The 23,679-nt window shown below is 40.2% G+C and overlaps 1 protein-coding gene across 1 annotated transcript in view; it reads left to right on the top strand.

The window, feature by feature from the left end:
- LOC137277084 (uncharacterized) overlaps positions 1-23,679 on the top strand; it is a 39,535-nt gene that overhangs the window by 9,874 nt on the left and 5,982 nt on the right. The window contains exons 4-13 of the mRNA XM_067808745.1: positions 2,267-2,500; positions 2,630-2,758; positions 3,328-3,533; positions 6,094-6,215; positions 6,854-7,039; positions 8,531-8,590; positions 9,641-9,798; positions 11,423-11,754; positions 20,173-20,279; positions 22,826-23,001. Of these exons, the coding sequence (XP_067664846.1) occupies positions 2,267-2,500; positions 2,630-2,758; positions 3,328-3,533; positions 6,094-6,215; positions 6,854-7,039; positions 8,531-8,590; positions 9,641-9,798; positions 11,423-11,754; positions 20,173-20,279; positions 22,826-23,001 (1,710 nt within the window). The remainder of the gene's footprint in view (positions 1-2,266; positions 2,501-2,629; positions 2,759-3,327; positions 3,534-6,093; positions 6,216-6,853; positions 7,040-8,530; positions 8,591-9,640; positions 9,799-11,422; positions 11,755-20,172; positions 20,280-22,825; positions 23,002-23,679) is intronic.

The following is a 23,679-nucleotide window of genomic DNA, read 5'->3' on the forward strand; positions in this document are numbered from 1 at the left end:
TCCTCGGAAACGAGGTTGTGGTCGAAGTGACAATGTTATCGTAAGTAATATTATATCAACCCCCACCTCGCTTCCAAGGATGAATTTGTTATGTTATAAGCAATTTCATATAAAATGATAATGTCCATCAATAAAATACATATTTGACTACCAATGAAAAGTACTTTTGATTTTGTAAGTCGGTGAAAACAAACTTTAATAGCATTTATCCTCAGACAGGGCGCCGCCATTTTTGAAAATCGTGAAGTCACGGGCTGAAGTCCGTTAGAATTATTGAGATTATGGTTTGTTTTTATCAAGTTAGAAAATCAAAACTACTCTTTACTAGTAGTTAAAGATGTATTTGAATCATGACGAAAAGGATTTTGCATGACACAACTTGTAACATAAAGACTTCTTCCAAGGAAGCAAGTTGGTGGTCGAAGTGACATTCATATTGCAAGTAATATTATATTGACCTCCACCTCGCTTCCAAGAGTGAAATTGTTATGTTATAAGCAATATCATGCAAAATCCTATTGTCCATTGATCAAATACATATTTTACTATCAGTAGAAAGTCATTTTGATTTTGTAAGTAGGTGAAAGCAAACTTAAGTAGCATTCATCCTCAGACAGGGCCCTGCCATTTTTGAAAATCGTGAAGTCACGGACTAAAGTCCATTTGAATTAATGAGATTATGGTTTGTTTTCATCAAGTTAGAAAATCGAAACTACTTTCTACTAGTAGTTAAATACGTATTTGAATCATGACCAAAAAGAGTGTGCTGCATGACACAACCTGTAACATAACATAAGCGAGGTCAGGATCGAAGTGAAAATACTGCACGATAAATTTCTTTACTTGCGAAATTTACTTGGTTTATAAACATTCACTCAGCAGTATGTAGACATCTTAATAATTGGTTTCAGAATCCCAATTACTTTATGGTCATACTTGCATGCATTTTGAAACTTAATAAAGAGAAGCGATCTGTGAATGCATAACAGGAATGTAATATCTAGACATTTTATAGTTTGCCTATATGAATCATAATTCGCATGCATGCCCTAGTGTATGTCGTCTGTATCATTACACTTCACGACGAAAACAATGATTCTGTTGAAAGCTATGACAGCTTCATAAAAACAAAATGCAAATATTAAATCAAAACAAATTAAAGTTATAGGAGCAATGTCAGGCTATTCCCTTGTTCGAGGAATGTATCCATCAGTATCCACAAAAATGAGTGATATATAATTCATCTGTCAATGATGTGTCTTTTAACAGTCTAATATATGAAAATGTGATGTATCATTTCAGGTTTTTCACACTGCTGTATAGTCTCATTGGTCACCCAAGATGGCACACCTGGCAACTAATTTCATAATATGCGTCATTCTTTTAAAAAAGTAATTTAGTTAGCCAATAATGAGCAATCAATCAATGTATTGGCGGTTAATCCTTTGAAAGAAGGGTCTTGTTTTACATAGACACAGACACAACAGAGTGTATTCAGTATAGATTAGTAAATGTACATACATTAACACTACCTTTTGACAAATCCCCCATGTAAATCCGCATAAAACCAATTAATCAATCAGCGTGTTATCGATTAATCCTTTGATCGATCCAGACACAAGAAATGCCAAATGGGGGTCTTTGTCGGGTGATCTAAGTGGCGTTACCACTAATTATTCCTGTTGTAAATTCATTATCTGAGCATCAAGTGAATGATGACAAATAATGTGTAGGTTTATACCACCTAACATGGATTACAACCTAGTGACACAGAGTGATTTTGACAGAATCGTCTATGAAGACAAGGGTTGTAACTCGGAAACTAGGTAAAGCAGGAGACAAAACTAAATGATAGTAGACTGTGAGAACACATAGCTTTTATTTTTCACAACAGTTTTCGTGATTTCAGGTTTGTACAACACATAGCTTTTATTTTTCACAACAGTTTTCGTGATTTCAGGTTTGTACAAACCTGTAAACGAAATAGTTTACACCCTGAAATGTAGATGAATTCTGCATAGACCCTCATATCTATACCTACTATTACGTCACGGAGACGTGCTGCTGTGGTTGGTTGAAATTTCGTTTGCAGTTGAGAATTGTGCTCTGTTGTCAAAAAGGTTGATTTAAGGTAATTAAAGATCAAAATGAGCAGTTTTAATGACGGGGTTTCATTTATAACGATGTCAATGAGTGATTTATGCATTTGCACCCCCTAGAGTATATGTGATCTTTAACATGTGTTAAAGTACATTTTGTATTTCAGTGCCCATCCTTAATGAGATAGGGTTGCTGTTCACCCAGCTGCGAGAGATGGATAGGGCCCTGGAGTGCTTCAACCAGGCTCGGCAGATGCTGTCGTATGCTGACAACAATGTCCGGAGGAACGAGGCTGTCATCATCCAGAACATTGGTGCTGTGCATAACTTCAAGTCTGTGGACAACAAACAAGCAGCACAGACAGCACTGAAGTTCCATGAAGAAGCAATTTCCAAATATGGTATGTCTGGCTGTTACCAGTTCAACAGATCACAAAAAATACTCAATATTGTGTTAGTCATTAGAGAAGGAGACATGGAATTAATGCTGAAATGGAAGTTGTTGGAAAAGTATGTTAATTTCTTTACAGGCCATCAGAAGACTTACAAGGCTCAAGGCCACTGTCATGTCAACAAGGCATATGCTGAAAGCGTCATGAGAGACATCAGTGGCGCCCAAGAGGCATATCTACTGGCACTCACCACTGCCAAAACTGGAGGTAAGCTGCAGTGAAAAATTATGTCCAGATTAAATTTATATCTTTTCATCAAGCAAATGCTCAACTACTGTAGTTGAGTAGATATTTGTTTACATATCAGGGGTTAAAAAATCCCATTCCTTGACACCTCAGTCAACTCAGTTTTCATTTTGGGCAGTCAAATAATGGTATCTTACTTGTCGATGGGCCACTACATCATTTCTGCTTTCGGTTTCAAACTGCAAATAAACTTCATTTCATATCTATCGGCTCAAAACATAACTATTAAATGTTACAATGATAAACAGTAGCTCTATCTTTCTTGACTATTTATCTCTTCTCAATAAACAGTCTACTAAACACTATCATCAAATACCATGTTTATTTATTCTTTCATCATCATGATTATGTTGTAAACATCAGGGCAAGTGGAAATTAGTCAGGACAAGTTACTGTCATAAAGTCACTTGCCTTATGGCAAGTGGCTTTTGAAACAGTTTGAACTCATACAAACAACAGGAAAGCATTGTGTTGCTCTGCTGTTCACTGTTTCCCTTAGCCAGACAACATGGTGTTTGTCATGTTTTCAGGTGATATCCGGACTCAGTGGCAATCTTTAGAAGGTCTAGGAGCTGTTGCCTGTCACTACAAGGACAACAGAAAGGCTGAGAAATACTACAAGGAGGCTCTTGAACTGGTGCACAAGGATGAACGTGATGCCTCTCAAGCCAGTGCCTGTGATAGGATTTTGGAGAAGCTGCTTGCACTGAGAAGAGGAGGACTGACAACGGCTAGGGCAAGTGTTTCTAAATAGTCTGGGATTGACAAGACAAGTGTTTGAGGAAGGTTTGGGTTAAGAAGGCAAGTGTTTTAGGATGGTTTGGGTTAACAAGACAAGTGTCACAGGATGGTATGGATTAATAAGCCAAGTGTTTCAGGATGGTTTGGGTTAACAAGGCAAGTGTTTTAGGATGGTTTGGGTTAAGAAGACAAGTGTTTGAGGATGGTTTGGGTTAAGAAGGCAAGTGTTTTAGGATGGTTTGGGTTAAGAAGACAAGGGTATCAGGATGGTTTGGGTTAAGAAGGCAAGTGTTTCAGGGTGGTTTGGGTTAAGAAGGCAAGTATTTGGGGATGGTTTGGGTTAAGAAGACAAGTGTTTGAGGATGGTTTGGGTTAAGAAGGCAAGTGTTTTAGGATGGTTTGGGTTAAGAAGACAAGGGTATCAGGATGGTTTGGGTTAAGAAGGCAAGTGTTTCAGGGTGGTTTGGGTTAAGAAGGGAAGTATTTGGGGATGGTTTGGGTTAAGAAGACAAGTGTTTCAGGATGGTTTGGGTTAAGAAGGCAAGTGTTTTAGGATGGTTTGGGTTAAGAAGACAAGGGTATCAGGATGGTTTGGGTTAAGAAGGCAAGTGTTTCAGGGTGGTTTGGGTTAAGAAGGGAAGTATTTGGGGATGGTTTGGGTTAAGAAGACAAGTGTTTCAGGATGGTTTGGGTTAAGAAGGCAGGTGTTTTGAGGATGGTTTGGGTTAAGAAGGCAGGTGTTTTGAGGATGGTTTGGGTTAAGAAGGCAAGTGTTTCAGGATGGTTTGGGTTAAGAAGGCAAGTGTTTCAGGATGGTTTGGGTTAACAAGGCAAGTGTTCCAGTATGGTCATGGGTTAACAAGGCAAGTGTTCCAGTATGGTCATGGGTTAAGAAGACAAGTGTTCCAGTATGGTCATGGGTTAACAAGGCATGTGTTCCAGTATGGTCATGGGTTAAGAAGACAAGTGTTCCAGTATGGTCATGGTTTAAGAAGACAAGTGTTCCAGTATGGTCATGGGTTAAGAAGACAAGTATTCCAGTATGGTCATGGGTTAACAAGGCATGTGTTCCAGTATGGTCATGGGTTAAGAAGACAAGTGTTCCAGTATGGTCATGGGTTAAGAAGACAAGTGTTCCAGTATGGTCATGGGTTAAGAAGACAAGTGTTCCAGTATGGTCATGGGTTAACAAGGCATGTGTTCCAGTATGGTCATGGGTAAAGAAGACAAGTGTTCCAGTATGGTCATGGGTTAACAAGGCATGTGTTCCAGTATGGTCATGGGTTAAGAAGACAAGTGTTCCAGTATGGTCATGGGTTAAGAAGACAAGTGTTCCAGTATGGTCATGGGTTAACAAGGCAAGTGTTCCAGTATGGTCATGGGTTAAGAAGACAAGTGTTCCAGTATGGTCATGGGTTAACAAGGCATGTGTTCCAGTATGGTCATGGGTTAAGAAGACAAGTGTTCCAGTATGGTCATGGGTTAAGAAGACAAGTATTCCAGTATGGTCATGGGTTAACAAGGCATGTGTTCCAGTATGGTCATGGGTTAAGAAGACAAGTGTTCCAGTATGGTCATGGGTTAAGAAGACAAGTGTTCCAGTATGGTCATGGGTTAAGAAGACAAGTGTTCCAGTATGGTCATGGGTTAACAAGGCATGTGTTCCAGTATGGTCATGGGTAAAGAAGACAAGTGTTCCAGTATGGTCATGGGTTAACAAGGCATGTGTTCCAGTATGGTCATGGGTTAAGAAGACAAGTGTTCCAGTATGGTCATGGGTTAAGAAGACAAGTGTTCCAGTATGGTCATGGGTTAAGAAGACAAGTGTTCCAGTATGGTCATGGGTTAACAAGGCAAGTGTTCCAGTATGGTCATAGGTTAAGAAGACAAGTGTTCCAGTATGGTCATGGGTTAACAAGGCATGTGTTCCAGTATGGTCATGGGTTAAGAAGACAAGTGTTCCAGTATGGTCATGGGTTAACAAGGCATGTGTTCCAGTATGGTCATGGGTTAAGAAGACAAGTGTTCCAGTATGGTCATGGGTTAAGAAGACAAGTGTTCCAGTATGGTCATGGGTTAAGAAGACAAGTGTTCCAGTATGGTCATGGGTTAAGAAGACAAGTGTTCCAGTATGGTCATGGGTTAACAAGGCAAGTGTTCCAGTATGGTCATGGGTTAAGAAGACAAGTGTTCCAGTATGGTCATGGGTTAACAAGGCATGTGTTCCAGTATGGTCATGGGTTAAGAAGACAAGTGTTCCAGTATGGTCATGGGTTAAGAAGACAAGTGTTCCAGTATGGTCATGGGTTAACAAGGCATGTGTTCCAGTATGGTCATGGGTAAAGAAGACAAGTGTTCCAGTATGGTCATGGGTTAAGAAGACAAGTGTTCCAGTATGGTCATGGGTTATTAAAGAGAAAGTTGTAGGATTGTTTGGTTTTATTTACAGATGACCTGAATGTAGCTGGATTATGGCTGAATGCAACTTAAACAAAACCAAATAAACTAACAAGCAATCTTAATGTTGTATTTACTGATGTCATCTGGTGTTTCAGCAAGGAGGGTTTGACCACACTGGAAGTGGACTTGGCACTAAAACCTTGCAAAGTTTTGTTCGTGGATCTAGGTCAGCAGAGATGAAGGAAGTCGACAGGAAACTAACAAAAAGGGAAATAAGGTGAAACATGATGTCATATATAGCTACACACAGACAAAAGTACCCTTCCCCATGACCTCAAATTCCAGTGCCAGCTAGTGCAGCTGTTTTGTGCTCTGGGGATAACTAGAGATATCTCACTGGTTGTCTGGCTCTATACCAAGATGATGTAAGGCAACTTTGGACACAGGATAATGTGGAAGTCAATCTGATATGAGATGCCAGTTAACATGAATGGATAAAGTGTTTTGTTCTAATAAATGTTTTATCCTCTACCAGACATGCAACTCATATTCAGACTGAATACTGATGATTCGTTACAGCAGAGACCATATAATCTATTATATGGTCTCTGGTTACAGTCATTAGTTTACTTATTTGCTTCTTGTCTTCGACGTGTGAAATCCACACATAACCTCTCTTAGTAGCCCTTGATGACGTCGACATGCCAGCATTCTGTGCGCCAATAACTGACCATCTTTTTGCAAGCTGAGGAGGCCCTGTTTTTGCTTTTCTCCAAAGAAATCATTTGACATTCTAAGTTATTGATCTGTAAAAACAGGCTACTAAAAAGTTAGTTTGTTTAATGACTGGTTCATTATTGCTCAGTACAAAATGAACCATCACAACTTAATGATTGTATTTTTTTGTTGTTGCAGAGAGCTGAAAGTACGAAGATCTGGCTCACTGAGACAGTTTCCCAAAGTTGCCTATGGCTTGGCTTCTAGTACACCTGATCCTATCCTGCAAACTAGTGAGGATTCTGATGACTCCTCATCAACAACGTCATCATCATCCTCATCATCACCTTCCTCCACTTATGAAAGACCATTCCATGTATCAAGGTATAGTTGTAACTGTGACCATCTGTACAAGAGATGAGTGAGAGAATACTTAGACTCTAAACAAAGGTTGTTTTAAAATGGTAGCAATTGTTTGATGGTAGTAGAGGTGTCATGAATTTAATTGGATTTAACAAAATCTTCTGAGCCACTGGTGTTGGCAAAATATGGACATATCTGCATTGGAGCTGATGGTTTCTAATACTTTGTAATGACATGGTTGCACACTAGGACGTTGCATGTCGTGGGTCTCAATCAAATGACAATTTGAAGCCATCATTAATATTTGAATAAGGTAAGTGGCTGTGGACGTCTGCCACTGATGTCCAGACAAAGGAAAGGTCAGGACTGTATGTCATCACATTGATGTATTCCTGTTAGAGGAGCCAGGTCACAATGCTGGCTCGATGTGCACATCCATTATATAATGTGGCCTGACATGATGTGCAAGTGTCACCCACCACCATGCATGACTGATGATGTTGTCTTGATGATATTGACATGTGACTGCCATGGTCAATGGGAAGTGCAGTTTAGACAGTCAATGGGATTCCTCTTAAACCATGAAGGACCTGTCACTAAAAATTGAAGAAAAACACTTTACTGTCCAAAGACACTAATCAACATTGAAACTAGATTCATATCTCTATTCAGGGAAGTGGAAAAGTTGAGCCACAGTATGCTACATATTTGTCTCCGCCCAGGGAATCAAGGGCCTAGTAGATCCACGATATGCCACATGCTTGTCACTGTCCATGGAATCAGGGGCCAAGTAGATCCACAATATGCCACATATTTGTCTCTGCCCATGGAATCAGGGGCCAAGTAGATCCACAACATTCCATTATATTTGTGTGCCCATGGAATCAGGGGCCAAGAAGATCCACAACATGCCACATATTTGTCTGCCCATGGAATCAGGGGCCAAGTAGATCCACAACATGCCACATATTTGTGTGCCCATGGCATCAGGGGCCAAGTAGATCCACAACATGCCACATATTTGTCTGCCCATGGAATCAGGGGCCAAGTAGATCCACAACATGCCACATATTTGTGTGCCCATGGCATCAGGGGCCAAGAAGATCCACAACATGCCACATATTTGTCTGCCCATGGAATCAGGGGCCAAGTAGATCCACAACATGCCACATATTTGTCTCTGCCCATGGAATCAGGGGCGAATTAGATCCACAATATCTTATCACAATATCATCTGTCTAACTGTCCCTGAAACAAAGATATCCCACAAACCCCATGCATGTCTGTAGCGTGTTGCAAGTCTAGATTACTGCAATTTCAATGAAAGTTTCTTGGCCCCTTTTGATTATATTTCATAAGAATAATTTAAGAATTGTCCTGAAAAGTTTGTTCATTTCAGAGAATAGAAGTATGTCTATATTTTCTGCTATCAACTTGTTCTGGAAGACTGTTTGTTTGTACTGTAGTGTTTTGTTGTTTACATGATGTCTACAATGTTTTTATGTATTACAGGTACCCATACTCAAAGGTTGCTCGACCAAGAGAGGATGAAAGAAAGGTCATTGTACAAAGGTGAGGTAGTTTTGTACTCATGGTCATCAACAGTAATGTTGGATAGAGTCATAGTGAGAGTGAGTGAGTGAGTTTAGTTTGATGCCACACTCAGCAATAATCCAGCTATATTGCGGCGGTCTGTAAATAATCAAGTCTTGACAAGACAATCCAGTGATCAACAACATGAGCATTGATCTGCATAAATGGGAACCGATGACGTGTCAGCCAAGTCAGCGAGCCTGACCACCCGATCCCATTAGTCGCCTCTAACGACAAGCATAGTCGACTTTTATGGCATACTCCAGAACCTTCACAGGTCTCTTAGCAGGACATTATACAATGGTTCTAATGACGTTTTCTAAACAACAGTGCCAATAAACTGGCTCTTATATTTCCACTTCTGTCTTGTAAACTTTTCTTGGATAGATTTTTGAAGCAAAGCAAATAAATTTATGATTTAAGAGAAGTTTATATGTTTTTTCATGATGAGGTTGCATGTTCTTGAATGAAAATGTTGAAATCTTGCTTGGTACTGTCCGTCATGTCAGATTCTTGTAGACATAACCCCATGACTTTATGTTACCTGTTCAGATATGCCATACGTACAAAACCTGTGGTCTTGTGTTCACCATGGTTAGGGGGCGATGGGGTAGCCTTGTGGTTAAAGCAGTGGCTCACCATGCCAAAGGCACGGGTTTGTTTTCCGCATGGGTACAATGTGTGAAGCCCATTTCTGGTGTCCCCTGCCATGATATTGTTGGAATATTGTTAAAATTGGTGTAAACTCATACTCTCACTCATTCACTATCATTAAGTTTATGCTGGTGATCGTGGTAATGTCTCTGACATCAGTTTGATACATTCTTTGCATAAGGACTAGTTCCTTCATGTGTATGTGATGTTGTGCCTTAAGGATAAACAAAATTCTTCTTGTTCCTCCTCCTATGCCCAATATCAAGCACTGTTTGATGTTATAAATGCCACATTTAGAATTTAAGTTATTAAATCTGATCCTGGACCTCTTCTTTTAAGATTGTTGCCCCAAAACATTTTTTTTCAATGTTTTAGAAATATCAGTAAACGACCAGCCTCCGGGGGATCGTTTGGTACATTACGACGTAGTAGTGATCGTGGTCTCCAAACGACACTGTTGGATATGGGAGGGACATCAGAAGAGGAGCAGGGCAGAGCTGTGCGGAAAGCCATGAGCAGGCTGATTAGTGAGGGTGAGTGTAGAGGCAGGGTCTAGTGGGTAGGATTACAGACAGGGTTAACAAGCCTACAGTCAGAGCGTGTAGTGAATGTACAGACAGGGTTAACAAGACTACAGTCACAGTGTGTGGTGAATGTACAGACAGGGTTAACAAGACTACAGTGACAGTGTGTGGTGAATGTACAGACAGGGTTAACAAGACTACAGTGACAGTGTGTGGTGAATGTACAGACAGGGTTAACAAGACTACAGTCACAGTGTGTGGTGAATGTACAGACAGGGTTAACAAGACTACAGTCTCAGTGTGTGGTGAATGTACAGACAGGGTTAACAAGACTACAGTCATAGTGTGTGGTGAATGTACAGACAGGGTTAACAAGACTACTGTCATAGTGTGTGGTGAATGTACAGACAGGGTTAACAAGACTACTGTCATAGTGTGTGGTGAATGTACAGACAGGGTTAACAAGACTACAATCACTGTGAGTGTGTGGTGAATGTACAGACAGGGGTAACAAGACTACTGTCACAGTGTGTGGTGAATGTACAGACAGGGTTAACAAGACTACTGTCATAGTGTGTGGTGAATGTACAGACAGGGTTAACAAGACTACTGTCATAGTGTGTAGTGAATGTACAGTCAGGGGTAACGAGACTACTGTCACAGTGTGTGGTGAATGTACAGTCAGGGTTAACAAGACTACAATCACAGTGTGTGGTGAATGTACAGACAGGGGTAACAAGACTACTGTCATAGTGTGTGGTGAATGTACAGACAGGGTTAACAAGACTACAATCACTGTGAGTGTGTGGTGAATGTACAGACAGGGTTAACAAGACTACTGTCACAGTGTGTGGTGAATGTACAGACAGGGTTAACAAGACTACTGTCATAGTGTGTGGTGAATGTACAGACAGGGGTAACAAGACTACTGTCATAGTGTGTAGTGAATGTACAGTCAGGGGTAACGAGACTACTGTCACAGTGTGTGGTGAATGTACAGTCAGGGTTAACAAGACTACAATCACAGTGTGTGGTGAATGTACAGACAGGGGTACCAAGACTACTGTCACAGTGTGTGGTGAATGTACAGACAGGGTTAACAAGACTACTGTCATAGTGTGTGGTGAATGTACAGACAGGGTTAACAAGACTACTGTCATAGTGTGTGGTGATTGTACAGACAGGGTTAACAAGACTACTGTCATAGTGTGTGGTGAATGTACAGACAGGGTTAACAAGACTACTGTCATAGTGTGTGGTGAATGTACAGACAGGGTTAACAAGACTACTGTCATAGTGTGTGGTGAATGTACAGACAGGGTTAACAAGACTACTGTCATAGTGTGTAGTGAGCAAAACAGGATATAGCCTCAGGGTCTCACATTTTGTTTGATGTATACCAGACTGTAACAGCCACTGTCATTTGACAATAAAAGTTTGCATTCTGTTCAAAATAACTTTCTGAAGAACTGTTTAGATACATGTTTCCACTGTATCTGAATTATTTTTTATACAATATACATATCCTGCAGTGTTTCACCTTGGCTACTTTTGCCAAGTCAACTGAAATGGATTTAAAGAATTTTTGACACAGTTCAAGTGTTTGACAATAATCTCTTCCACGATAAAGCAGATTCACCTGATGAAAACGAGACACCAAGAACTCCCAGGGTGGCTCAAGTAAATGGACATCACCATGCTGACCAACAAGAGCAAAAAAGAGCTGAAGAAGACGATCACGAGGAAGATGAGGAGGAGTTGGAGAAGAAAGAGGAAGAAAAGGAACAACCCTCTTCCAGTAGGCCAGAAAGTGCACTCAAAACAGCAATGAAGAGAGATGAGTACGGTTTGTCCCACACCAAGAGTCTGAGGTTTAGGAAACCGACTGTAGACAGTTCAGATGATGAAGACAACCAGGAAGTGAACCATAGAGAGCAGGTCAAGGTCGATGTCCACCATGAAAAGGTCAGTTTTATGTGAAAATCTGTTTACGAAATAAAACTAATTGCTATGAGTTCCATGCAGACATATTGGAGTTTGTAATAGGACCAACACTGCAGGAGTTTGGATTTTGCTTTCTCATTGAAGGAAATAATATCATAGTTTTCAGCTGTCTAAGTAAGCCAGGCTCAATTTGAAAGATTGTAACCATTCAATATTATTTGGTCAAGCTATTGGTTGATGTGTAACTATCCCCATGATAATTATTCATAGACATTTTCTCACAGGAGTCATCTGATATTTTGCCAAGACAGATGGTCTATGACACTTGTCAGTTGAAGAAAAGCATGGGGTGTGCAATGTCTCATGGTGGTGCTTGACTGGATGGAGAGTTGTTCATCATTATCATATTTTCTTTATACTTATGAATGATATAAATCAGTCAGAAAAATATTTACAAAATACGCTTCCCAATATAGAATGTGGTTGGTTGAAGAAGTCAAAATTGAAGCAGGATGTAGGAATCCATAGATTTAGCTAAGATATGATACTTGTCAGTGAGGTCTTACCATTGTTGCAGGGGTGTTCTGGTAGACTTGTGCTGTAAGATGTATGTCCTGTATGATATTGTCTGGTAGACTTGTGCTGTAAGATGTGTGTCCTGTATGATATTGTCTGGTAGACTTGTGCTGTAAGATGTATGTCCTGTATGATATTGTCTGGTAGACATGTGCTGTAAGATGTATGTCCTGTATGATATTGTCTGGTAGACTTGTGCTGTAAGATGTATGTCCTGTATGATATTGTCTGGTAGACTTGTGCTGTAAGATGTGTGTCCTGTATGATATTGTCTGGTAGACTTGTGCTGTAAGATGTATGTCCTGTATGATATTGTCTGGTAGACTTGTGCTGTAAGATGTGTGTCCTGTATGATATTGTCTGGTAGACTTGTGCTGTAAGATGTATGTCCTGTATGATATTGTCTGGTAGACTTGTGCTGTAAGATGTATGTCCTGTATGATATTGTCTGGTAGACTTGTGCTGTAAGATGTGTGTCCTGTATGATATTGTCTGGTAGACTTGTGCTGTAAGATGTATGTCCTGTATGATATTGTCTGGTAGACTTGTGCTGTAAGATGTATGTCCTGTATGATATTGTCTGGTAGACTTGTGCTGTAAGATGTATGTCCTGTATGATATTGTCTGGTAGACTTGTGCTGTAAGATGTATGTCCTGTATGATATTGTCTGGTAGACTTGTGCTGTAAGATGTATGTCCTGTATGATATTGTCTGGTAGACTTGTGCTGTAAGATGTGTGTCCTGTATGATATTGTCTGGTAGACTTGTGCTGTAAGATGTATGTCCTGTATGATATTGTCTGGTAGACTTGTGCTGTAAGATGTGTGTCCTGTATGATATTGTCTGGTAGACTTGTGCTGTAAGATGTATGTCCTGTATGATATTGTCTGGTAGACTTGTGCTGTAAGATGTATGTCCTGTATGATATTGTCTGGTAGACTTGTGCTGTAAGATGTATGTCCTGTATGATATTGTCTGGTAGACTTGTGCTGTAAGATGTGTGTCCTGTATGATATTGTCTGGTAGACTTGTGCTGTAAGATGTATGTCCTGTATGATATTGTCTGGTAGACTTGTGCTGTAAGATGTATGTCCTGTATGATATTGTCTGGTAGACTTGTGCTGTAAGATGTATGTCCTGTATGATATTGTCTGGTAGACTTGTGCTGTAAGATGTGTGTCCTGTATGATATTGTCTGGTAGACTTGTGCTGTAAGATGTATGTCCTGTATGATATTGTCTGGTAGACTTGTGCTGTAAGATGTATGTCCTGTATGATATTGTCTGGTAGACTTGTGCTGTAAGATGTATGTCCTGTATGATATTGTCTGGTAGACTTGTGCTGTAAGATGTATGTCCTGTATGATATTGTCTGGTAGACTTGTGCTGTAAGATGTGTGTCCTGTATGATATTGTCTGGTAGACTTGTGCTGTAAGATGTATGTCCTGTATGATATTGTCTGGTAGACTTGTGCTGTAAGATGTATGTCCTGTATGATATTGTCTGGTAGACTTGTGCTGTAAGATGTATGTCCTGTATGATATTGTCTGGTAGACTTGTGCTGTAAGATGTATGTCCTGTATGATATTGTCTGGTAGACTTGTGCTGTAAGATGTATGTCCTGTATGATATTGTCTGGTAGACTTGTGCTGTAAGATGTATGTCCTGTATGATATTGTCTGGTAGACTTGTGCTGTAAGATGTATGTCCTGTATGATATTGTCTGGTAGACTTGTGCTGTAAGATGTGTGTCCTGTATGATATTGTCTGGTAGACTTGTGCTGTAAGATGTATGTCCTGTATGATATTGTCTGGTAGACTTGTGCTGTAAGATGTATGTCCTGTATGATATTGTCTGGTAGACTTGTGCTGTAAGATGTATGTCCTGTATGATATTGTCTGGTAGACTTGTGCTGTAAGATGTATGTCCTGTATGATATTGTCTGGTAGACTTGTGCTGTAAGATGTATGTCCTGTATGATATTGTCTGGTAGACTTGTGCTGTAAGATGTGTGTCCTGTATGATATTGTCTGGTAGACTTGTGCTGTAAGATGTATGTCCTGTATGATATTGTCTGGTAGACTTGTGCTGTAAGATGTGTGTCCTGTATGATATTGTCTGGTAGACTTGTGCTGTAAGATGTATGTCCTGTATGATATTGTCTGGTAGACTTGTGCTGTAAGATGTATGTCCTGTATGATATTGTCTGGTAGACTTGTGCTGTAAGATGTATGTCCTGTATGATATTGTCTGGTAGACTTGTGCTGTAAGATGTATGTCCTGTATGATATTGTCTGGTAGACTTGTGCTGTAAGATGTGTGTCCTGTATGATATTGTCTGGTAGACTTGTGCTGTAAGATGTATGTCCTGTATGATATTGTCTGGTAGACTTGTGCTGTAAGATGTATGTCCTGTATGATATTGTCTGGTAGACTTGTGCTGTAAGATGTGTGTCCTGTATGATATTGTCTGGTAGACTTGTGCTGTAAGATGTATGTCCTGTATGATATTGTCTGGTAGACTTGTGCTGTAAGATGTGTGTCCTGTATGATATTGTCTGGTAGACTTGTGCTGTAAGATGTATGTCCTGTATGATATAGTCTGGTAGACTTGTGCTGTAAGATGTATGTCCTGTATGATATTGTCTGGTAGACTTGTGCTGTAAGATGTATGTCCTGTATGATATTGTCTGGTAGACTTGTGCTGTAAGATGTATGTCCTGTATGATATTGTCTGGTAGACTTGTGCTGTAAGATGTGTGTCCTGTATGATATTGTCTGGTAGACTTGTGCTGTAAGATGTATGTCCTGTATGATATTGTCTGGTAGACTTGTGCTGTAAGATGTATGTCCTGTATGATATTGTCTGGTAGACTTGTGCTGTAAGATGTGTGTCCTGTATGATATTGTCTGGTAGACTTGTGCTGTAAGATGTATGTCCTGTATGATATTGTCTGGTAGACTTGTGCTGTAAGATGTATGTCCTGTATGATATTGTCTGGTAGACTTGTGCTGTAAGATGTGTGTCCTGTATGATATTGTCTGGTAGACTTGTGCTGTAAGATGTATGTCCTGTATGATATTGTCTGGTAGACTTGTGCTGTAAGATGTATGTCCTGTATGATATTGTCTGGTAGACTTGTGCTGTAAGATGTGTGTCCTGTATGATATTGTCTGGTAGACTTGTGCTGTAAGATGTATGTCCTGTATGATATTGTCTGGTAGACTTGTGCTGTAAGATGTATGTCCTGTATGATATTGTCTGGTAGACTTGTGCTGTAAGATGTATGTCCTGTATGATATTGTCTGGTAGACTTGTGCTGTAAGATGTATGTCCTGTATGATATTGTCTGGTAGACTTGTGCTGTAAGATGTATGTCCTGTATGATATTGTCTGGTAGACTTGTGCTGTAAGATGTATGTCCTGTATGATATTGTCTGGTAGACTTGTGCTGTAAGATGTATGTCCTGTATGATATTGTCTGGTAGACTTGTGCTGTAAGATGTATGTCCTGTATGATATTGTCTGGTAGACTTGTGCTGTAAGATGTATGTCCTGTATGATATTGTCTGGTAGACTTGTGCTGTAAGATGTATGTCCTGTATGATATTGTCTGGTAGACATGTGCTGTAAGATGTATGTCCTGTATGATATTGTCTGGTAGACTTGTGCTGTAAGATGTGTGTCCTGTATGATATTGTCTGGTAGACTTGTGCTGTAAGATGTATGTCCTGTATGATATTGTCTGGTAGACTTGTGCTGTAAGATGTGTGTCCTGTATGATATTGTCTGGTAGACTTGTGCTGTAAGATGTATGTCCTGTATGATATTGTCTGGTAGACTTGTGCTGTAAGATGTGTGTCCTGTATGATATTGTCTGGTAGACTTGTGCTGTAAGATGTATGTCCTGTATGATATTGTCTGGTAGACTTGTGCTGTAAGATGTGTGTCCTGTATGATATTGTCTGGTAGACTTGTGCTGTAAGATGTATGTCCTGTATGATATTGTCTGGTAGACTTGTGCTGTAAGATGTATGTCCTGTATGATATTGTCTGGTAGACTTGTGCTGTAAGATGTGTGTCCTGTATGATATTGTCTGGTAGACTTGTGCTGTAAGATGTATGTCCTGTATGATATTGTCTGGTAGACTTGTGCTGTAAGATGTGTGTCCTGTATGATATTGTCTGGTAGACTTGTGCTGTAAGATGTGTGTCCTGTATGATATTGTCTGGTAGACTTGTGCTGTAAGATGTATGTCCTGTATGATATTGTCTGGTAGACTTGTGCTGTAAGATGTATGTCCTGTATGATATTGTCTGGTAGACTTGTGCTGTAAGATGTGTGTCCTGTATGATATTGTCTGGTAGACTTGTGCTGTAAGATGTATGTCCTGTATGATATTGTCTGGTAGACTTGTGCTGTAAGATGTATGTCCTGTATGATATTGTCTGGTAGACTTGTGCTGTAAGATGTGTGTCCTGTATGATATTGTCTGGTAGACTTGTGCTGTAAGATGTATGTCCTGTATGATATTGTCTGGTAGACTTGTGCTGTAAGATGTGTGTCCTGTATGATATTGTCTGGTAGACTTGTGCTGTAAGATGTATGTCCTGTATGATATTGTCTGGTAGACTTGTGCTGTAAGATGTATGTCCTGTATGATATTGTCTGGTAGACTTGTGCTGTAAGATGTATGTCCTGTATGATATTGTCTGGTAGACTTGTGCTGTAAGATGTATGTCCTGTATGATATTGTCTGGTAGACTTGTGCTGTAAGATGTATGTCCTGTATGATATTGTCAGGTAGACTTGTGCTGTAAGATGTATGTCCTGTATGATATTGTCTGGTAGACTTGTGCTGTAAGATGTGTGTCCTGTATGATATTGTCTGGTAGACTTGTGCTGTAAGATGTATGTCCTGTATGATATTGTCTGGTAGACTTGTGCTGTAAGATGTATGTCCTGTATGATATTGTCAGGTAGACTTGTGCTGTAAGATGTATGTCCTGTATGATATTGTCTGGTAGACTTGTGCTGTAAGATGTATGTCCTGTATGATATTGTCTGGTAGACTTGTGCTGTAAGATGTGTGTCCTGTATGATATTGTCTGGTAGACTTGTGCTGTAAGATGTATGTCCTGTATGATATTGTCTGGTAGACTTGTGCTGTAAGATGTATGTCCTGTATGATATTGTCTGGTAGACTTGTGCTGTAAGATGTATGTCCTGTATGATATTGTCTGGTAGACTTGTGCTGTAAGATGTGTGTCCTGTATGATATTGTCTGGTAGACTTGTGCTGTAAGATGTGTGTCCTGTATGATATTGTCTGGTAGACTTGTGCTGTAAGATGTATGTCCTGTATGATATTGTCTGGTAGACTTGTGCTGTAAGATGTATGTCCTGTATGATATTGTCTGGTAGACATGTGCTGTAAGATGTATGTCCTGTATGATATTGTCTGGTAGACTTGTGCTGTAAGATGTATGTCCTGTATGATATTGTCTGGTAGACTTGTGCTGTAAGATGTATGTCCTGTATGATATTGTCTGGTAGACTTGTGCTGTAAGATGTGTGTCCTGTATGATATTGTCTGGTAGACTTGTGCTGTAAGATGTATGTCCTGTATGATATTGTCTGGTAGACTTGTGCTGTAAGATGTATGTCCTGTATGATATTGTCTGGTAGACTTGTGCTGTAAGATGTATGTCCTGTATGATATTGTCTGGTAGACTTGTGCTGTAAGATGTATGTCCTGTATGATATTGTCTGGTAGACTTGTGCTGTAAGATGTATGTCCTGTATGATATTGTCTGGTAGACTTGTGCTGTAAGATGTATGTCCTGTATGATATTGTCTGGTAGACTTGTGCTGTAAGATGTATGTCCTGTATGATATTGTCTGGTAGACTTGTGCTGTAAGATGTATGTCCTGTATGATATTGTCTGGTAGACTTGTGCTGTAAGATGTGTGTCCTGTATGATATTGTCTGGTAGACTTGTGCTGTAAGATGTGTGTCCTGTATGATATTGTCTGGTAGACTTGTGCTGTAAGATGTATGTCCTGTATGATATTGTCTGGTAGACTTGTGCTGTAAGATGTATGTCCTGTATGATATTGTCTGGTAGACTTGTGCTGTAAGATGTGTGTCCTGTATGATATTGTCTGGTAGACTTGTGCTGTAAGATGTATGTCCTGTATGATATTGTCTGGTAGACTTGTGCTGTAAGATGTATGTCCTGTATGATATTGTCTGGTAGACTTGTGCTGTAAGATGTGTGTCCTGTATGATATTGTCTGGTAGACTTGTGCTGTAAGATGTGTGTCCTGTATGATATTGTCTGGTAGACTTGTGCTGTAAGATGTATGTCCTGTATGATATTGTCTGGTAGACTTGTGCTGTAAGATGTGTGTCCTGTATGATATTGTCTGGTAGACTTGTGCTGTAAGATGTATGTCCTGTATGATATTGTCTGGTAGACTTGTGCTGTAAGATGTATGTCCTGTATGATATAGTCTGGTAGACTTGTGCTGTAAGATGTATGTCCTGTATGATATTGTCTGGTAGACTTGTGCTGTAAGATGTATGTCCTGTATGATATTGTCTGGTAGACTTGTGCTGTAAGATGTGTGTCCTGTATGATATTGTCTGGTAGACTTGTGCTGTAAGATGTATGTCCTGTATGATATTGTCTGGTAGACTTGTGCTGTAAGATGTATGTCCTGTATGATATTGTCTGGTAGACTTGTGCTGTAAGATGTGTGTCCTGTATGATATTGTCTGGTAGACTTGTGCTGTAAGATGTATGTCCTGTATGATATTGTCTGGTAGACTTGTGCTGTAAGATGTATGTCCTGTATGATATTGTCTGGTAGACTTGTGCTGTAAGATGTATGTCCTGTATGATATTGTCTGGTAGACTTGTGCTGTAAGATGTATGTCCTGTATGATATTGTCTGGTAGACTTGTGCTGTAAGATGTGTGTCCTGTATGATATTGTCTGGTAGACTTGTGCTGTAAGATGTATGTCCTGTATGATATTGTCTGGTAGACTTGTGCTGTAAGATGTATGTCCTGTATGATATTGTCTGGTAGACTTGTGCTGTAAGATGTGTGTCCTGTATGATATTGTCTGGTAGACTTGTGCTGTAAGATGTATGTCCTGTATGATATTGTCTGGTAGACTTGTGCTGTAAGATGTATGTCCTGTATGATATTGTCTGGTAGACTTGTGCTGTAAGATGTATGTCCTGTATGATATTGTCTGCATGGAGGTTCTGGTGGAATTGTCCTGTATGATATCGTCTGCAGGGGTGTTCTGGTGGAATTGTCCTGTATGATGTCGTTGTCTGCAGGGGTGTTCTGGTAGACTTGTCTTGTATGATATCATTGTCTGCAGGGGTGTTCTGGTAGACTTGTCCTGTATGATATCATTGTCTGCAGTGGTGTTCTGGTAGACTTGTCCTGTATGATATCGTTGTCTGCAGTGGTGTTCTGGTAGACATGTCCTGTATGATATCATTGTCTACAGGGTTGTTCTGTTAGATTTGTCCTGTATGAATAGATGCAGAGATGTTCTGGTAGACATGTCCTGTATGATATAATTGTCAGCAGAGATGTTCTGGTAGACTTGTTCTGTATGATATCATTGTCTGCAGGGATGTTCTGGTAGATTTGTCCTGTATGATATCATTGTCTGCAGGGATGTTGTGGTGGACTTCCCATTGTGGACACATTGTCCTGTATGATATCATTGTGAGAAGGTGTGTTACCAGTGCTTGTATGATGTATAAACAGACTGGAAACTTCCTCGCAGTGTTCTGAAACATATACCTATGAATTATTGCAACTGTTTCCAGCAACCACGCACTGATGACAGCCGGGAGTCCGAGTCTGAGGAGACAGAGGACTCGGAATCAGACTCCGATTCTGAGAGGGAATTAAGCCATGAGGAGACAGACATTCCGTAAGTTTTTGTTATGTTGAACAATGTATGTAGTGTGGCTAGTATTAGCAAATTGTTTCCAGAGTGAGTTAGTGAGTGAGTTTAATTGAAGTATGTTATTGAGTGTACCTGTGTTATGGTGGGCCCTCTCAAGTATGTCTATGTTATTGAGGGCCATCTAGAGTATGTGTATGTTATTTAGGGCCTTATAGAGTATGTCTGTGTTATGGTGGGCTATCTAGAATATGTCTATGTTAATGTGGGCCATCTAGAGTATGTCTGTGTTATGGTGGGCCATCTAGTGTATGTCTGTGTTATGATGGGCCATCTAGAGTATGTCATATTATGGCGGGCCATCTAGAGTATGTCTATGTTATGGTGGGCCTTCCAGAGTCTGTTCATGTTAAGGTGGGCCTTCTAGAATATGTCAATGTTAATGTGGGCCATCTAGAGTATGTCTATGTTAATGTGGGCCATCTAGAGTATGTCTGTGTTAATGTGGGCCATCTAGAGTATGTCCGTGTCATGATGGGCCATCTAGAGTATGTCTATGTTATTTAGGGCCTTCTAGAGTATGTCTGTGTTATGGTGGGCCATCTAAAGTATGTCTATGTTAATGTGGGCCATCTAGAGTATGTCTGTGTTAATGTGGGCCATCTAGAGTATGTCCGTGTCATGATGGGCCATCTAGAGTATGTCTATGTTATTTAGGGCCATCTAGAGTATGTCTGTGTTAATGTGGGCCATCTAGAGTATGTCCGTGTCATGATGGGCCATCTAGAGTATGTCTATGTTATTTAGGGCCTTCTAGAGTATGTCTGTGTTATGGTGGGCCATCTAAAGTATGTCTATGTTAATGTGGGCCTTCTAGAGTATGTCTATGTTAATGTGGGCCATCTAGAGTATATATGTGTTATGATGGGCCATCTAGAGTATGTCTGTGTTATTTAGGGCCATCTAGAGTATGTCTGTGTTATGATGGGCCATCTAGAGTATGTCATATTATGGCGGGCCATCTAGAGTATGTCTATGTTATGGTGGGCCTTCCAGAGTCTGTTCATGTTAAGGTGGGCCTTCTAAAATATGTCAATGTTAATGTGGGCCATCTAGAGTATGTCTATGTTAATGTGGGCCATCTAGAGTATGTCTGTGTTAATGTGGGCCATCTAGAGTATGTCCGTGTCATGATGGGCCATCTAGAGTATGTCTATGTTATTTAGGGCCTTCTAGAGTATGTCTGTGTTATGGTGGGCCATCTAAAGTATGTCTATGTTAATGTGGGCCATCTAGAGTATGTCTGTGTTAATGTGGGCCATCTAGAGTATGTCCGTGTCATGATGGGCCATCTAGAGTATGTCTATGTTATTTAGGGCCTTCTAGAGTATGTCTGTGTTATGGTGGGCCATCTAGAGTATGTCTATGTTAATGTGGGCCATCTAGAGTATGTCTGTGTTAATGTGGGCCATCTAGAGTATGTCCGTGTCATGATGGGCCATCTAGAGTATGTCTATGTTATTTAGGCCTTCTAGAGTATGTCTGTGTTATGGTGGGCCATCTAAAGTATGTCTATGTTAATGTGGGCCATCTAGAGTATGTCTGTGTTAATGTGGGCCATCTAGAGTATGTCCGTGTCATGATGGGCCATCTAGAGTATGTCTATGTTATTTAGGGCCTTCTAGAGTATGTCTGTGTTATGGTGGGCCATCTAAAGTATGTCTATGTTAATGTGGGCCATCTAGAGTATGTCTGTGTTAATGTGGGCCATCTAGAGTATGTCCGTGTCATGATGGGCCATCTAGAGTATGTCTATGTTATTTAGGGCCTTCTAGAGTATGTCTATGTTATGGTGGGCCATCTAGAGTATGTCTATGTTATGGTGGGCCTTCTGGAGTATGTCTATGTTATGATGGGCCATCTAGAGTATGTCTATGTTATGGTGGGCCTTCTAGAGTATGTCTATGTTATGATGGGCCATCTAGAGTATGTCTATGTTATGGTGGGCCATCTAGAGTATGTCTGTGTTATGGTGGGCCATCTAGAGTATGTCTATGTTAATGTGGTCCATCTAGAGTATGTCTGTGTTATTTAGGGCCTTCTGGAGTATGTCTATGTTATGGTGGGCCATCTAGAGTATGTCTATGTTAATGTGGGCCTTCTAGAGTATGTCTGTGTTATGGTGGGCCATCTAGAGTATGTCTATGTTAATGTGGGCCATCTAGAGTATGTCTGTGTTATTTAGGGCCTTCTGGAGTATGTCTATGTTATGGTGGGCCATCTAGAGTATGTCTGTGTTAATGTGGGCCATCTAGAGTATGTCAATGTTAATGTGGGCCATCTAGAGTATGTCTGTGTTATGGTGGGCCATCTAGAGTATGTCTGTGTTATGGTGGGCCTTCTAGAGTATGTCTATGTTATGGTGGTCTATCTAGAGTATGTCTGTGTTATGGTGGGCCATCTAGAGTATGTCTATGTTATGATGGGCCTTCTCGAATGTGTCTGTTATGGTGGGCCATCTAGAGTATTCTCCTCATTGTATAATCATGTGAATATTTTGTGACCACATGCAGTGGACCTCCGCCTGTACCAACTCAATCACCACCTGCCTCCCCTAGCAACACATATGAGACACCTGTGGCTCAGAACATGCGACAGAAGTCATTGTACAAAGATGACAAACTACGGGAGTCAACTGGGCAGTATGCTGAAATTGACTTTGGCACTTCTGCGTCTGAATTTCGACAAGGTGAGATGGGCTACTCTATTGCTGAGTTCCAGAATAAATTGCGTCGAGGACCGAACTTCTTCCACAGTTCAGATGAAAATGAGGCTGATAAAGCTGTGTGTGATCCCAGGAAAACTAGCGTTCCTGCGTCTGAGAGGTTTGGAGGTTTGTTGTAGACTACAGTGGCATTGATAGTGGTAGCTTAGCTGAAATATTATTCCTTTGATTACATCCTAACATGTTGCAATTAATTTGGTTTTAGAAGTAGTTCCAATGTTACTAATTTTGATATATTTCTAAATTTTCAGTCGAAATAAGTAGCACTTTACTAATAATGAGGTCTTATTCCACCAGGACTCGCTTAGTCTTTAAAATGTTGCAGATACAGAGAGACTATGAGTAAGTAAATGCTAAATGTTTATATTTACTGAGGATAACATGATGACACTGTGTGCAGGAGGAGGATGGCAAGTGTCATGTCTAACAGGCATTTGATAATGATAAACTGTATATCTTAAGTCCATCTGCAATGTCTCCTACAACATGCTGTTTGTGATACACAACTGTTGTTATTGCATTAGCATTTTGACAGCAGCAATTCTTATTGAAAATAGAAAATGTCTTCCCAATAATTCTTAAACTGCTTGCAATTTTCACTCCAGAGTCATATGGACTACTTGGCATGGGAGTCACCACCAA

Source organism: Haliotis asinina, chromosome 3 (assembly GCF_037392515.1).
Source record: "Haliotis asinina isolate JCU_RB_2024 chromosome 3, JCU_Hal_asi_v2, whole genome shotgun sequence".
Lineage (NCBI taxonomy): Eukaryota > Metazoa > Mollusca > Gastropoda > Lepetellida > Haliotidae > Haliotis > Haliotis asinina.